Source organism: Eulemur rufifrons, chromosome 15 (genome assembly GCF_041146395.1).
Source record: "Eulemur rufifrons isolate Redbay chromosome 15, OSU_ERuf_1, whole genome shotgun sequence".
Taxonomy (NCBI): Eukaryota; Metazoa; Chordata; class Mammalia; order Primates; family Lemuridae; genus Eulemur; species Eulemur rufifrons.
The window spans coordinates 60,385,514-60,403,027 of record NC_090997.1 but is presented as its reverse complement, the minus strand read 5'-3'; the positions used below and the strand labels follow the sequence as shown (position 1 = coordinate 60,403,027).

The window sequence follows — 17,514 nt, the reverse complement described above, 5'->3', positions numbered from 1 at the left end:
ATACTTAGTAGAATGACTAAAATGAAGAATACTGACAGTACAAAGTTTAAGGTCATGGAGTAACCAGAACTCTCATACATTGCTGATGGGAGTTTAAAATTGTACTAACACTTTGAAAAACAATTTGGCAGTTTTTAAATAAACATATGCTTACTGACTCTGTGACCCAGCATTTCTATTTCCAGCTGTATACCCCAGAAAGATGAAAACATATGTCTACAAAGAAAGATTTGTATATCAACGTTCCTAGCAGCTTTGTTAATGGTAGCCAATATCTGGAAACAATCCCAGTGTCTATTAACAAGTTTTTGTTTAAGCAGATTGTGGTGTATTCATTCACTGGCATACTACTCAGCAACAAAAAGAAACCAATCACTGATATGTGCAAAACCATGAATGAATCTCAAAAGTATTATGCTAAGTCAAAGATGCTAGATCACACAATACTACATATCATACGATTCTATTTATATGAGATTTTATTACAGGAAAAACTAATCTCTGGTATTAAACATCATATAAGAGATTGCTTGGGATGGGAATTTGGAACTGACTTAAAGAGCACAAGGAACTTTGGGGCCAGGGGTAATGATAATGTTCTATACCCTGTTTGGGCTGACAGTGTCAAACTCACCTAACTGTATTCTTAAAATTTCTGTTTCATTTTACGTGAATCATACCTCAATAAATTTGACTTATTTTAAAAAACTTATTGAGAGGTGAGGAAAAGTCATGGCCTCTAACTTGTGGAGCTTTCAGAGTACTGTGACATAAGGATATGCCAAGGCATTATAATACTGGCAAATAAATGTTATTATAGAGTCAAGTATATAGGCTTTGTGAACCTAACCCAGACTTGGCAGAGTAAGGGAAAGTTTCCTGGGAGAAGTGATGTAGAACTTGAACCTGAAGATTGAGGAGGATTTTTTGGCCAGATGTGTAAGTGGCTGGGTGATAGGAAGAAGAAAATATTCTAGGCTGAGGAAATAGTCTGTGTAAAGACACAGAAATAAGTGAGTATGGCTGAAAGAACTGAAAGAATGTTTAAGGATATGAGAGATATTCAAGATAGTTGGAGCAGGGAATGTTGGTGGGAACAGTGGTGGAATAATAGAGTGAGTAAAATGGTAGTGAGAGTTTATGCTGGATAGGTTGCAGAGACCTAAGTCATTTAGAATCTTGAATGCTTTAGAAGTAGTTTGATTTTTATCCTAAAAGTAGAACTAAGCAGTGGAATGAGAAGATCACTCTTGCTCCAAATATAAAAAATGAATTTAAAGGGGAGGAGACTACAGGCATGGGACCAGGTTACAAGGTTTTTCAGAAACCATACCATCAATAGATGTTAGTTTGTTCTAGGAAAGTGGCACTGGGGATGTTGAAAAGTGAATGAATTCCAGGTCTATTTAGGATATAGATTGAACAGACCTGGACTGGATGTGGGCAATGGGGAGGAGAAGGAGTAAAAGAGGAATATCATTAGTTTATTTTTGGATTTGTTGAGTTTCACATACTTTTGGGACATTTTATGAGATAATTCTACTAGATTAGTATAGGTCTGAAGTTCATGAGAATGATCTTGGCAGAAGACAAACATTGAGATTCAGTCTCAATACGTGGTATGGAAGTAGGTAATTTTTTTTCCTTATTTTAACATGAATACTGCTGCAGAAAGTAGGTAATTTTATTCAAGGTGAGTATATGGAATGAAAAAGTGAAGAGGTCCTAGGCTAGGAAACTTGAAAAATACCAATATTTAAGGAATGGCGGAGGAAGAAGCAAAAGAGACTGAGATGCGTTAACACAGAAACTTGTGGATGACCACTTCACAGAGAACAAAGGTGTTGGATGTTTGGTGAGGACTTAGAACAGTTAAGGATTGAAAAGTATCATTGTTGACCTCGAAGAGAGCAGTCACAGTGGAGTGGTGAGGGTAGCAGACAGATTGCAGTGTACTGATGAGAGCCAAAGAGAAGTTGAGGTTGAGGGAAGGGGTTCTTTTTTGTTTTAGGGTAGTTGTTTTGTTTTAAGATTGAAGAACAGTGATGGAAAACAGGGATTAGAGAGAAAATGGTTAAAGATAGTTTATAGAACGGTAGAGGAATAATTAATTGATCTGGGTTCTATAAACTAAACAAATGGGATCTAGAAAGCAAGATGGGAGATCCCCCTAGATTGTAACAGGAAGAAAAGAGATAATTCATTGCAATTAAGTTTGTAGATTGCATCTTGGTAGAATTAGAAAATTTAAAAGAATCAAGAAAGGTTAACAAATTTTGGTACATTGATTTTAGCCTTGACTCAGTTAACTTCTATTAACTTCTTTTTTGTAATATACTCTTCTCTAATCCTGAAAATGATACTTTGGAAGAAATATTTGAAAAATCCCTTCCCTTCCCAGCCCTATGTGTACAGATACCAAAATAATCTTGGAAAGAATATTTTAAGATTTTATCAAAGTAAGCTTTTTGCTGAGTCTGTTATCAGAGGTGACTTAGTAGTAAAATAACATTGCTGTGTATTGGCAACTCCTGTGTGTCTGATCAGATGTTAGATTCTTTGTTGATCATATTGGAAAATACATTTTTTCCTTTGCTTTACTGTCTTAATAGAGTACTCTGAGCTTGCAATATTACTAATTGAAAGAGGTGTTTTCCCTTTTTTTACTTAGCTTGTAAGTAGTTTTAGTTTAGTGTTATTCAGTTATCTCTAATGTGTCTGGACACATTGTAGATGGTTTGGATTAATATTTTAATTAAAGGACACAGGTAATAATATTTAAGTAAGTGAACCTTTCAAATTGCTTTTATAAAAGTGAAATAAGATTTAATTTATCAGGCATCTTACTTGGAAGATTAATGAAAACAAATAAACATGCTATCAAAATCATCACCTTTATTTGCAAGAATTTGTTTTGACTGAAAGATTTGCACTTATATACAACTGCTAATGTATGCTAGATTAAAAATGTAATCAATCAAGGGTCTGTTTGTAAGTTTATTGTGAAGCTTTGAAAAAGATATTTCCCACTGCCACCTCAAGCTAATCGTGGAAAGAGGAGTATTTTATGAGTAGGAGCTGAGGGGGCTTTGGCTGAGACATCTGTCATTTTCTTTGTTGCACAGTTATTTCAACTGCTTTACTGCCTAAGCAGATCTCTCCTTTTTCTGTTATTGCTCTCTCATGTTTCCTCTGAGTTCATATAATTAAGGAGTTCACCTTCTTCCTAGATAGAGGTAGAGCATTCTCTGTTGAACGGCGAGTATATACAAATATCTGCATTATCTTGATACACCCCTCTTTTGCTCTAAAGACTAGTTATTTGTAATTGTCAGCTGTCAGTTATAGGTGTAAGCATTTGTTCAGCTTAGGAACCTGCAAAGCAATGAAAGTATGGGAAACATAAAACTTAAGCACTTTCTAGTTTTAGGAGCCATTGGGATTAGTAGCCTATGCTGAAGCAAAGTGACATCAAAATGGTATTTTTCTTCAGACTTTTCAAACCACTGTTTTGAGAGATCTTAACTCCTTTTTTCATAATCAACTTGTATACAGTTTTTAGAAATTCACATAGTACTTAAGTTAAATAGGTGAAAAATTCAAACTGTTTAAAACGAATTTTTTTGAAATGTGAATCTTCACATTTTCATCTAGTCGTTTATAACCAAACTGCATAAATCAGTAGCGTAGAGAATTGTACAATATCTGAAAATCCATCTTAAACTTTATTTTTTAATTGACAAATAATAATGTATATTTATTATGTGTTTTGAAATGGAAAAGCCATTTTAAATTTATAGATTAATTATACCAAAGTCAAAATTTTCTAGAAATTATTAAAGTTGTGTTCTATATTTATAGAACATTAGAATTTATCTCTCTCTCTCTTTTTAGATTTTTTTTTTTTTTTTTTTTTTTTTTTTTGAGACAGCACCTCACTCTGTCACCCAGGCTGCGGTACAGTGGTACAGTCATAGCTCATGCAGCCTCCCAACTTTGGAGTGATCCTCCTGCCTCAGCCTCCCTAATAGCTAAGACTACAAGCATGCGCCACCACACCCCGCTTATTTTTTAAAATTTTCTTATAGAGATGGGGTCTTGCTATGTTGCCCAGGCTGGTTTTGAATTCCTGGTCTCAAGCGATCCTCCTTCCTCATCCTCCCAAAGTGTTATGATTACAGGCATGAGCCACTATGCCCAGCTGAGGAACTTCTCTTTTTGAATTCAGTGAACTTCTATATTTTAGAGGTTGATTTATAGACCTGAAATGGAGAATAGTTGAACATAAATAGAAATAACCATCATAATGCTAATCCAGTTGAATATAATAGAATTGATGTACATGCAGTATGTACACATAAATCTCAATGTAGTGTAAGCAAAGCAAATATAGCTGATTGGAAAGTTGATTAAGGCAGTGACCCTCTTTGCATATCTATCTCCCCCATCTTTCAGATCTGCCTTTCTATCTCTTATATTTTCCCTTTGCCTTTTTATATTTTATGAAATTTTATGTTTTCTCATATTCTATGCCTTGTGTGCCTATATCTGAAAACATCTACCTCAGTTCTTGTGGACTATTAGGTCAAGAGCGCCACAAATCTGGAATCCCTTTGTACCTAGAGAGAATTTGATTGGCTCAGCTTAGATTAGGTGCTCACTTCTGCTTCTGGCTGCTGTACCCAGTGGATAGTTACATAGCCACTCAGCATTTGCTCAGCAGAAACTATCGGATCAGGTTCTAAGAGAATAGAGGGGGCATGAGCAGGGCAGGCAGATTAAATCTGATGTCTGGATGATTTGCATTTTAAAAATCTACTTAAGGGAATATTAATAGGTTGTTTGGTGCCTTCTCTTTTGGTAGGAGGATACCTGCTTACTGTTGTCATTGAGGGGCTTTTTTTCTTTTTCTTTTCATTCTCTGTATCAAAGCTTCATGACATGGATAACTGAATGATGTTTATGAATACAGCAGCCTCAGTAAACTGTAACTAAATGCTGGTTTTTGTCATTATTTTTTAGCTCTGTTTTTATTGAAGGATGTATAGAATAATAACTTTGTAAAATGGTGTTCAAATGTAACAATTAAACATTTAGGTCTTACAGGGAAAGTGATATTGTACAGTGGTTAAGAGCTAGGACTCTTGAATCAGACAGCCTTAAATCCTAGCTCTACCACTTGCAATCTGTGCGATGCAATGGGCTTAAGCCACTCGCTAAGCTTTAATTTTTTTTCATCTGTAAAATAGGAATAATAATGTTTACCTCAGGTATTGTTATGGGGATTAAATTAGATAATCCATATAAAAAGTCTTAGTATAGTGTCTGCCACATACTAAGTGTTTCAATAAGTGTTAGCTATTATTGTTAATCTTTCTTTTTTTAATGAAAAGTACAGTAGTCGTCTCATTTATGTAACTGCTTATTTGTCCAAATGATCATTTCCTAAGCTGCCAAAAAGATTTAGTAAAGTTAGAGGATGTAAATATAGCCATTTGACTTTAAAAGCCACTTTTAAACAGCTTTATTGAGGTCTAATTGATTTAATAGTAAGCTTTATGTATTCAAAGTGTACACTTTAAGAAGTTTCTACTATAATTTATATATTCATTTGTCTATTGTATGATATTTAGGTTGTTTCCTGTTTTGGGCTGTTACAAATAAAGCTGTTGTGAACGTTCAGATACAAGTCTTTGTATGGACATAAGCTTTCATGTCTCTTAGGTAAATACCTAGTTTTGGAATGACTAGGTTAGAGGGTAGGTGTGTGTTTACCCTTTTCAGAAACTACCAAACTGTTTTCCAAAGTGGTTGTACTGTTTTACATTTCCACCAGCAGTATGTGAGTTCCATTGCACTTCTTTGCCAACAATTAGTATAGTCAGTTGAAAAGCTATTTTTGTAATAATTACCCTTTAATGCCTTTTTTCATGTTGTTTTTAAGTTAATATTTTTCTTTTTTCTTTTTAAGTTAATTTAAAAAGTATTTAGAGTTATTGCAATAATAAGATGGTTTGCTAAAAATACTGGAAAACTAGGGAGTACATTTCTCCCTTAAGAAGCTAATTTTGTAATGTGTGTGCCTCTTTTATATGTGTATTTTTTTTTCCTTTGATAGAGTTTTCCTGAAAAGGACCTTCTGCATTGTCCATCTAAGGATGTAATTGAAGCTCATTTTATGTCCTGTATGAAAGAAGCTGATGCTTTAAAGCATAAAAGTCAAGTAATCAATGAAATGCAGAAGAAAGATCACAAGCAGCTCTGGATGGGATTACAAAATGGTAATTATAGCAGGGTTTAATTTTAGAATACCACTTTATAAAATATACAACCATAACTCTGTGAGTCATTGATGCATTTTAGAATTAGCAGTACAAGTTTAAATTCTAGTCTTCATGCCCAGATTTCCACAGAAGCTACTTTTAGTCATCCCTTACATTATACCCTTCCAATGTCCCTCTGTTCGTGGATTCTCTAGCATTAGACTGATGACTTAGTCCCTACATATAACGTATGTCATGGAAACTTTGTGTTTAGCTTCTGAAGAAAGTGTCATTAATTTTAGGGTATGATCCTTATTCCTCAGCCATGACCTTTCTGGGATCACAGCTGATAACCATGGGTGTATACCAAGGTACCTCCACTTGGGCAGGGATTAAACACCGACTTCTGCTTTCTCAAGACAGTAGACTTTCTTTGTGCTTCTGTTCTCTCTCTCCTTGCTGTGGTTTAGAAAATTCCCCCAAGGAAAAAGCTGAGAGGAACATGGTGCTCATCTCTGTATTCCCCATGTTTTCGAGATCATAGCTCCTTAATCTTGCCTGCATTGCTGCCCTGCAGTGACTTCAGAGAGTTGTTTTATATACAGACAATCCTTTCTTTACGTGGTTCCAGTATGCATGAATTTCAATTACCATGGTTTAGTTAACACCAGTTCCTCAACTGTATGGTTCAAATTTCAATTACCATGGCATATTAATGGTCAATAATTACATGAGGCTGGACGCAGTGGCTCATGCCTGTAATCTTAGCACTTTGGGAGGCTGAGGTGGGAGGATTGCTTGAGGCCAGGCATTTGACACCAGCTTGAGCAAAATAGCGAGATCCTCATCTCTACAAAAAATAGAAAAAAATTAGCTGGGTGTGGTGGTTTGCACCTGTGGTCCCAGCTACTCAGGAAGCTGAAGCAGGAGAATTGTTTGAGTCAAGAAGTTTGACGTTGCAGTGAGCTATGATGATGCCACTGCACTCTAGCCTGGGCAACAGAGTGAGACCCTGTCTCCAAAAAATAATAATAATAAAATAATTATGTGAAATGCAAATGTTAGGAATCATTATATAACAACATGTGCTCATGGTTAGCAACAAATTATGTCACTTTTTTCAGTGTCTGTCAGTGACTGGTTTCTGTACATGTTATTCATTTCATCCACAGACAGCATAACCTGTAGTTGTGTTGTCTTCTTGTCTCCAGCAATAAGCCCATGTAACGTTCTATAAAAATGTATAATTAAAAAAGGGAATTGGCCAAGAAAGATGAAAATGCAACAAAGAAACAGTGATAATGTGAAAGTGAAATTTGAATAGAAGATAATGGAGTTATAGAAGAAATAGCTGACTTTGGGAATGTTGACATGGTTACCCTTCAAGAGACTAGATATGCAGCCAGAGGAACTTAGTGAGGTTGAATTTATTTACGTAAATAAAGAAAGTAGTTGTGATAAAAAGTATGAAGATGTCTCAGAGGAAGTGATGCTATAAAAAAACTTCATATTAAAGGAACTCTCAGAGATGTTTTATGACATTAAAAGCATAAATAATAAAATGTTGAAAGTTGATTAAAATGTAGAAACACTTCAATTCACCAAAGCATAGGAAAGATACTTGCTCATAAGTTAAACATCAAGAAACAAGCACTCTTCAAACTAACTTATTAAGTTTTTACAAAGAAATAAAACATTTTAATTCTCAGTGGTTCTGGTGTTTTAAATTACAGCATACTAAATAAATATTGGTTTTGTTTACATTTTATTTTCCAGTATACCTTTATAACCAACAGTAAGAGTTTTTAATGTTTTGACCAAACTTTTTAAAGACTACAGAATAATCATAATTTTTCACCATTAATTATTAAGATGACTTTGCACAGTTTCAGTTTGCGTGGTCACTTTTCCAGTCCTACATTACCACACAAAGTGAGGGTGTGTCGTATACTTTGTCTTTGGTAGTTGTTTTTGACCAGGAAGTTAGTCTGATATAACTTCACGGCAATAACTAGAATAAAATGGAAAAAAACCTCAGCTCCTATAATTTTTAAAAAATGTGATCCAGTTTAACTTTTGGACTATATTATTACCATGTCAGAGGGGTCTTTATAGTTACTTTTTATTAGAACTTCTATTATATAAAATTTAGGACATTGTTGCCTCAGTAGCATGTAAGGCACATATTTTATGACACTGTATACTGTAAATTACATTTTCTCACTTCTTATTTCTTTGTTTTAAATTTCTTAGAGTTGACCTAGGTTAGGTTACATGGAAATGCCTTAGTTTCATGTTTGTATATCTGGTACTTCTCAACTAGATTATAAGTTTTTGCAAAGGCAGCCACCAGGCCTTTTACCTCATATTACTGAGTACAGAAATTCTTACTAGATGATTATAATAATTTACAACTCCTTAAGATGGTATACTGCCTTTCCTCCTGTGGCTATTTGAAGATTAAGTGATATTTTAGGAGACTTTTGAATAAGAAGATAGCTCAAATGGAAGAAGGTGGGAATCATGTAAAGAGAGAAAGCATTTGAGAATAATTTGGCTTCATAAGTGAAGTTAATAGGTTGATAAGTAGATGTTCTTGATATCTTATTGTTAATGGATGAACCTGCTAAAAAGAACTCAGAGATTCAGCAGAAGATTCTGAAAATGCCCATATGTTTCAACGGGGGCATTGGAGGATTGGATATGGAGGATGATGGTTAAGAGTTATGAGAAGAACAAAGGCCTGTTTTTTCGTCTGGCTCTACAAGTAGTCCTTAGGTCAAGTCACTCAATCCCTTTGAGCTTCAGTTTCTTAATCTATAAAACAAGAGAATAAATGTCAAGTGGCCTTATAGGTGTCTGTAGAGGCTTTAATGAAAGACTAATACAGTTTATGTGAAAGTATTTGGAAGGAAATAAAGCTGTTTAGATGAAAAGAATTATTGAGAAGTCACTTTGAGACTCTAGGACAGGGTTGGCAAATAATGGTCATGGGCCAACCACCTGTTTTTATAAATAAAGATTTACTAGAACCCAGCCACACTCATTCATTTATGTGTTGTCTGTGGCTGCTTTCATGCTACAGTAGCAGAACTACATATTAATAATTGTAACAGAGACTGTGCGGCCCACAATCCCAGCATATTTATTATCTGCTTGTCAACCTGTAAAAGGTTGACCACACCTCATATTTATCATTGACCTAAAGCTTAACTCAAAATGTTACACATTCAGAACTGGGTATAACTTAATGTATCATACTTAGTGTAATAACTGCTTTCATTACTATTTTTATTCATAACATTTCTTCTTTCTGTTTTTACCTTAGCTCATATTCTTTTTTGAGTATGTGACTATAGTAAAGTCACCTTCATTAAGTTACACTTTGTTAAATTAATTTTAAGGTGGAGTTTGATTAACTTAAAATGGTGTTTGAGATATGCTTTATTCCATTTTTATTTTGGGTTATAAATTATTTTTGTAGCTATTATGCTTGGTTTTGTTTGTGATGGTTGTGATTGAGCTTATTACATTACTCAAAGTCTTGTGGGAGCTATGTTCTGGATACTGGAATCCTTGGTATTTTATTTTCTATTTGTTGAAAATTAAAATACTCATTTAGGAAATCTTCACCTGAGTAAATGTTGCTTATAGAAAATATATTTTGAAGCGAAATGCTGAATGTTAATTACATTAAGGTAACTTAATGAAAGGTGGGTGATGTCCATTCTGTTCCTTCTGTCTGGTACGCTCTTTCTCTCTTTTTTTGTCTATTTAACTCCTACTCATATTTTAATGCTCATCTGTATTGTTACCTTCTATATGTAACCTTCCTTTTATTTTTTCAGTCAGCAGACATTTATTGAACACCTACTGTGAAACTGACACTATGCTAGCTAAGAGCTAATGATCATCTAGCACTGATGAAACAAAACATGGCTCCTGTCTTCACAGAGCTTACAGACACGTAGAGACATAACTGTTAATGCTTTTATGCTGTAATGGCTGCTTGTCCATTTATATGCATTTTCTGCTCTTGATTTTATCACACTCTGGTATAGTATATGGTTTGTGTATTTTGCTAGCATATAAATTCTCTTGATTGGAGTATATCTTTTTGTATCGCCAGCACCTAGTATGGTCTTAGGCAGAGAATAGAGAAAATTTATATTAACTGAATGTATTTTATTCCCTTCTAATACTATCAGGAAATAATATTAACAGCTTTTCATAAATAGTTTAATATTACTATAAAGTAGGGGAAGTGCCTTGTTTGATTTATTTATGGAAATGGATTTTATGTTTAAGAATTTTTTCTTCCAAAAGAAGTTTCTATTAATTTGTGAAGTCAAAGATATTTCACCTTTTTATAGTATAATGCTAAATCTTTCAAAGTTAAGACATAGTAAATTTATTTCATTTAGAACCACACCTGTAGCCCATAACAACTCAATAGCTATTTAAAACAATTTTTGAATACTTTCAAATGCTAATTTTAATTTCCTGGATCTCTGTGAAAGAGAAATAAGAAAAGCTTATGAAACCAAGAAAACTCAGTTAAGACATACTGTGCCTTTCAGTGTTTTTTATGGGTTTTCATTTTAGATATAAAAATATTTAACCTCCCTATGAAACAAAGTTAATGACCACAAAAAAGAAAAAGTAGCATTTTTATTTATGAGACAGTTGTCACTACATGTGCAGTCTGTTTTCTATTTAATGTCAAGCTGTTTTTCTTTTAAGCTAGAGATTTGTGGAAATCTCTAAAAAATATATTTTTAACATAATATATGACTTCATTTTCAGTGTTGGTTTTTTAGGTATATTTTAAATTCTAAGAAAAAAAAAGAGGGATGACATTAAGTAATTCCATAGACCTTTAAGTAAAGGCAAGGATTGACTGCTAAATATGTTAAAAATGTATATTATTTCGGAAGTGTAGTTAGGTTTTTCAAGCTAATTAATTTTTTAGAGAAATTACTTGATAGTGTGCCATTTTAACTTAAAACTGGTTTCTAAGAGGAAATAATGACTAGCTAATGGTGATTTTATAACAAGTCACAACATTTGGGAAATACTTTTGTTTGGTAGGTAATATAAAAGATATTAATATGGCCGGGCGCGGTGGCTCACGCCTGTAATCCTAGCACTCTGGGAGGCCGAGGCGGGCGGATCGCTCGAGGTCAGGAGTTCGAGACCAGCCTGAGCAAGAGCGAGACCCCGTCTCTACTAAAAATAGAAAGAAATTATCTGGCCAACTAAAAATATATATAGAAAAAATTAGCCGGGCATGGTGGCACATGCCTGTAGTCCCAGCTACTCGGGAGGCTGAGGCAGTAGGATCGCGTAAGCCCAGGAGTTTGAGGTTGCTGTGAGCTAGGCTGACGCCACGGCACTCTAGCCCAGGTAACAGAGCGAGACTCTGTCTCAAAAAAAAAAAAAAAAAAAAAAGATATTAATAAATATAGTGGTTCCAGATTTTTGGATGCTTATATGATAGAAACAGATGGGTTGTAATTACATTGCCTTGTTTTTGTTAGTTGTAAATAGTAGAATAAGCATTGGACTGAGAATCTGTTGGCCTGAGATAGAGTGTTGGACCTGATCTGTTCATTACCCTATGTCTTATCAGTTATGTGACCATTGGTAGATCTGGTGTGCTTGTACCTCACAAGTCTCCAATTCAAGAACACATATACCTTAATTCTGATGATAGATTTTTTTCAGTTGATTTTTCAGTTGATTCAGTTGGATGAATAATTATTGTTGTTCAATCTCCCTCTCCCCCTCCCCCTCCCTTCTCCCTCTTCCTTCTGTTTTTAAGGAGGACTTAGGTAGCTTTCCAGAAATAACTTGGTGACATAGAAAGACTACTAAAACAGAGACAAAAGTTTTTAGATTTAATGCAGCTACTACCTATTTGTGTATCTTGAAGCTATGGTTTTGTTACAGTATCAGGTACTGTTCTTGTTGAAGGTGATATAGAAGGAGATTCCTAAGTAGAACTGTCAATAGGAAGCAAAAGTACTCTTGAACCTTTTGTCTCAGTGAAAGGTTGATTCGTTTTTAACACATTGACTGCCACACTAGAAAAAAAATTTTCCCTGGGATCATGGTGTTTTATTAAAACAAAACGATCCTTTCTAATTTGTTATTTTTTATTGTTTTCTATATGTGAGTTATATGCAACACAATCCATGTTTTTAGAATTAAATTGTCAATATTAAATGTAACAATAAGAACATCAACAAATAAGATTTTCACAAACCAACCACAAGGTTTTGCTTCATGAGGCCCCAGACTTAAAACTAGCTTGAGTTAAATACAGCCCACATGGCAGTCAATGTGTCGAAGTCTTTCTTTAGCAAAATTCAGATTTTTTACCAGTCTTGAGAACACTGGGATTAGATTGTATGAATAAGAGCAGAGAAAAGAGTGCTGTGAATCTCTACATACCAATCACTCAGCCTCAGTAGTTTTTAGTATATAGCCAGTTTTGTTTCATGTATTATTTCTCATCTCTCTTTGGCTTTGAATTTTTAGAAGTCTTTATTCTTTCTTTCATTTCCACCAGTATTTCTCACAGATTTATATTCTTTCCAGATTTTATATTCTGGTGTTTAATCAAGTCTTGGAAATAGCATTTATTGTTTCTAATCTTCATGGCCATGAATTCAATCTCCATTATAGGATAGAATCATCATTATAGGATGTATGTATGCCCAGACCATAGTAGTATGGATTAGCTAAACAATAACAAGAACCTACCATGTGCCAGGCACAGGAGACACTGGGTGACTATGACAGGTACAGTCCCTTCCCTCCAAATGTACAGTCTAGCAGGAGAGACCGACATTAAACAGATAGCCTTTAGGAAGGAGGAAGGGATAGAGAGCAGGGATGGTTGTGATGAAGGTGTTCTAGGCTGAGGGAATAGATCTGGCCTAGGCTCAGAAGCAAAGAGCTTACTAAGTTCTGGGAGCTGAAAGAAGGCCATTCTGACTAGAGTACAGTCATCAAGCTTTAGAATGGCAGGAAGGTAAACTGGAAATTAGGCAGAGACTCTGTCTGTTCAAGGACTCTTATATAGGCCATTTTAATGATATTGAACTTAATTCCTGGGGAATGGGATTGGATGGTAGGAGCCCAGTGAAAGATTTTAAACAAGACTTTCACAGAATCAGTTTTCCTTTTTAAGACCTTCCCACGGCTACAGTGTGGTTAATGGATTAGAAAGTAGCAAATTGTGGTTTAAAAGACCAACTAGGAGTCTATAGTAGTAGTCAGATGAGGGTTGGTAACTATTCACATTATAATGGTGGCTTGGGTAGAGAGAAGTGGATAGATTTGAGAAATATTTGAGATGTAGAATTACAGAAACTTAGTATTTGGTTGAATGTGGTGGGTAATAGAATGAGAATTGTCAAGGTTGATTCCCAGATGTTTGCAAAACAGTTTAGTATGCCTGATTGTATTGTCATCCAGCTTACATGTTATCAAGAAATCTTTGTTATATTGATACATCTAAGTTTCTACCTAATTACTGGCTTACTTTCTAAATGCTCAAAGACATATTCTAAAATTTCACTAGAAATTGAAGTCAGGCTTATCGGTTGATAAAATCCATTCATATTTTTAAGTTGAAATATTTGCCTGTCTCCTGACCTTAGGCACCTCTCCCATCTTCCATTGAATTATGTGATTGACACTGGTTTTGTAATCCTATCTTTAAGTTCTTTCAGTGTCCTCTAAAGTAATTGCTGTTTATCTGAAGACTTGCATTAATTTAAAGCAGTGTATCTACCAAAGCAGGTATCTCTGAGTCTATGGAAGGATTGTTTTCACTTTAGTTGTTTGTTGTCACCCTTTTCTCTTAAAAGACCATTTTGTTTTTGGGGAAAATGGAAGCTAAGCAGAAGTTGCATAGTTGAGTTTTCTGTCTTCCCCAATAATGTTCTCTGTGTGTTCCTTCTTTCTTTGCCAAACAGATTGTAAAACTCACTTTGTTTTCCTTACTTCTTTTTACAAGCTTCATCTCATGCTTGGTGTTGACCTTCCTGCCATTCTTCTCTGACATATTCCTGTTATAATTTGGTTCATCTTTTATGGGTGTTATTTTAATGTTAATTAGTTAAACAAGTAGTTACTGAGTGCTAACTATGTGATTTGTGTTTTAGGTACTACAGACACAGCAGTGAGCAAAATAGGCAGAAATTCCTATCCTTATGCAGCCTAAATTCTAGTGGAGGAGGCAGACAATAAGTATATATGTATATACACACACATATATGTAAAATACATATGTGTCATATGATGATGAGTGCTATAAGAGAAAAAGCAGGGAAAGATGAGAAAGGACTGTGTTGGGAGAGGGTATTACTATTTTAAATAGTATGTCAGGGGAGTACTCACAATTAAGACATTAAATGAAGACCTGAAGCAGTTTAAGGGATCATGCATTTACCTGTGGTTCAGAGCTTCCTAGGCAAAGGGAACAGCAAAGGTAAAAGCACTGAGGTGGGAATATGAAAGGCACTTTGAGAGAACATAATCCTACATGTGGCTTTTAAAAATGTAGGTAACATAGGTTTTTTCTCCTGTGATATCCTTCTCTTCTAGCGTACTTGGTCATATTTTTTCTCTACCTGCTGAGGCCAATCTGTAGCATTGCCCACCACTTTTTTTTTTTTTTTTTTTTTTAAGATTTCTGTATAGCAAACATGACACTTGTCTGTATCTAGTTTTTTTTTTATAAGCCTTGTGGAACACAAAACATTCTTTTGGCAGTTGGTTTTATGCTATTTTCAATTAGCAATAATAGCACCTTGGATAAACCTCATTGTCTACAGTATACCACTGGGCAAAGCTTGATTTTACACTGTTTTGAAAGCATTGAATAAGCTTCTGAAGATAGTGACCAATAGGGATTGGACCTGTTTATATTGTGGTTAGAGAAGACCTCTTTGAGGAGATGATATTTAAGCTGAAATCTTAGGATGAGAGGGAGGCACTCATGTTAGAGAACAGCATGTTTCAAGAACATAAGGCAAAAAAAGAGTTTGATTTCTTAGTCTGTTCAGACTGTTATAACAAAAATAGCTTCAACTGGGTGATTTAAACAACAAACATTTATTTTTAGCAGTTCTGAAAGCTGGGGAATCCAAGATCAAAGTGCTAGCATATTTGGTATCTGGTGAGGGCGCACTTCCTAGTTCATAGCCATCTTCTCTGTGTCCTCACGTAGTGGAAGAGAGTGAGAGTTCTCTGTGGGGTCTCTTTTATAAGGGCACTAATCTCATTCACAAGAACTCCACCCTTAAGACCCAGTCACCTTCCAAAGGCCCCACCACCTAATACCATCGTGCTGGGGGTTGGAATTTCAACATGAATTTTTGGAGGACATAAACATTCAGTCCATAACAGGTGTGTTTTGAGAAATTGAAAGAAGACCACCATGTCTTAGATGTAGTGACCAAGAAGGAAGGGTGGCCTGAGATGACTTTGGAGAGAAGGGAAAGAACCAAATTATGTAGGGCCTTGTAGGTGAAAGAAAATAATTTGGATTTAAGCCATCAGAGGATTTTTAGGCAAGGGAGTGATAGATGCAGAATATGATGTAAGAATACTCTGACTACTGAATGTAGAATGAAATAAGAGTCGAGAGTGGAAGTGGAGAAGCTCTGGTAGTAGTCCAGGTGTAAGAAATATGGTGATGTTTAGGGCAGTGATTGTAGAGATGTAGAAAAGTCAATAAATTTGGGGTTTATTTTGGAGGTAGTATTGACAGAACCTATTGTTAGGCTAGATCAGGGGCAGGGAACCTGCAGCCTCAAGGCTACATGTGGCCCTCCAGATACCCAAGTGTGGCCCCTCAACCAAATCTAAACTTTTGACCAAATTTGGAATTGGTCAAAATGCCACATTCAAGGATCCAGAAGGCCACATATGGCCCCAAGGTCACGGGGTAGTTGCTAGATGTAGAGGCTGGGGTGAAAGAAAGGAAAAAATTATTCATTGGTTCTGACTTGGGCAGCTACATGAATAGAAGCTTTCTACTGAGCTATGAAATACTGTTAATAGATAGAGAATATGTATGGGATGGGGAACAAAGCCTATTTGAGAGGTCAGCTTTGAGGCTGAAAGTTTGAGATGTCTGTGAGATGTTTATATGGCGATGTACTGAGTAAGACGTTGCTAGAATTAAATATGAGCATGTGACAGTAGATGGAGAAGGCTTAATAGATTAGGATTTAATGCTACAGTTTCTGATTTCATACTCACAGTAAGTGCCATTTCTTTTCTATTTTAGCTTCAAGGATATGACAGTTAATGTGTCCCAGTGATAGAAGGCAATGAAATATGGAGCAAATGGAGCAATCTCATTTATTTGGGATGTTTGGCAATTCTGTTTCCACTAACCATAGTGTGCTTTTCTTTCTACATACAGCTGAGCTAATTAAGTCTTTTTTTTTTTTTTTTTTTTTGCCTGCAATACTTTTTGCAGGAAGGTGAATAAGTTCAGGCTGAAACTGTGTGTGGCATTCAAGAGTCTACAACTTTGTGAGAAAGTTGCTTAGAGCAACTTATAACCTGCTTGAGCATTCAATTAAGTTTTACTATGGAACAAGTAAGCATTTTATTATATATATTACATGTTTTAAATCAATCTCTTGGTGTTCTACTTTCTGCAATTAAGAATAGCGGTGGGAATTTTAAAAGTTTATGCATTTGCTTTTAATATAAAGCCATAAAAATAGTTTGCTAGGCTTCTGGAGAAAGATTCCTCTTGAAATTACATGATTTAAATGAATTAAATACATTTTGTAATAATTTGGATCATAGCCTCTTGCAGTGCTTTGGGTAGACTTGGCAGTGAACATCATGGATAATAAAATGTGGTGAAAACATTTAGACAGTTATTTCACAATACACTACAGATTATACTAACATAGATTTGTTGGAAGGAATCCATTAATAACAGTGTATGGTCATACGTCCCAGAGTTCATGAATGATAGGGAATGCATTTTTGCATATGAGATTCAGTTGATATATGTGTAAATCTACACTCTGATTAGTAATTGAAAATCTTTTTAGTGAACTGAATGCTTAGTTTTACAGGAATACAAAGGCTTAATTTGTATATCTTTTATATTTGGTCTGGTTTAAAGAATTTTTAAAAATTTATGACTTCTAAGATACTATCTTTCATTTTTTTTGTAAGTTTGGGAAGGTACAGGAAACCTTTCCTT

General features: G+C 35.0%; 1 protein-coding gene across 6 annotated transcripts in view; it reads left to right on the top strand.

Moving 5' to 3' along the window:
• The window catches only part of ATG5 (autophagy related 5), a 126,113-nt gene that overhangs the window by 38,936 nt on the left and 69,663 nt on the right, over positions 1-17,514 (top strand). For 5 of the 6 annotated variants that reach the window (XM_069487479.1, XM_069487478.1, XM_069487475.1 and 2 more), the window contains one exon: positions 6,119-6,281. The exons of the other annotated variant lie outside the window; for it this stretch is intronic. In XM_069487479.1, the coding sequence (XP_069343580.1) occupies positions 6,119-6,281 (163 nt within the window). The remainder of the gene's footprint in view (positions 1-6,118; positions 6,282-17,514) is intronic. 6 annotated transcript variants of the gene reach the window in all.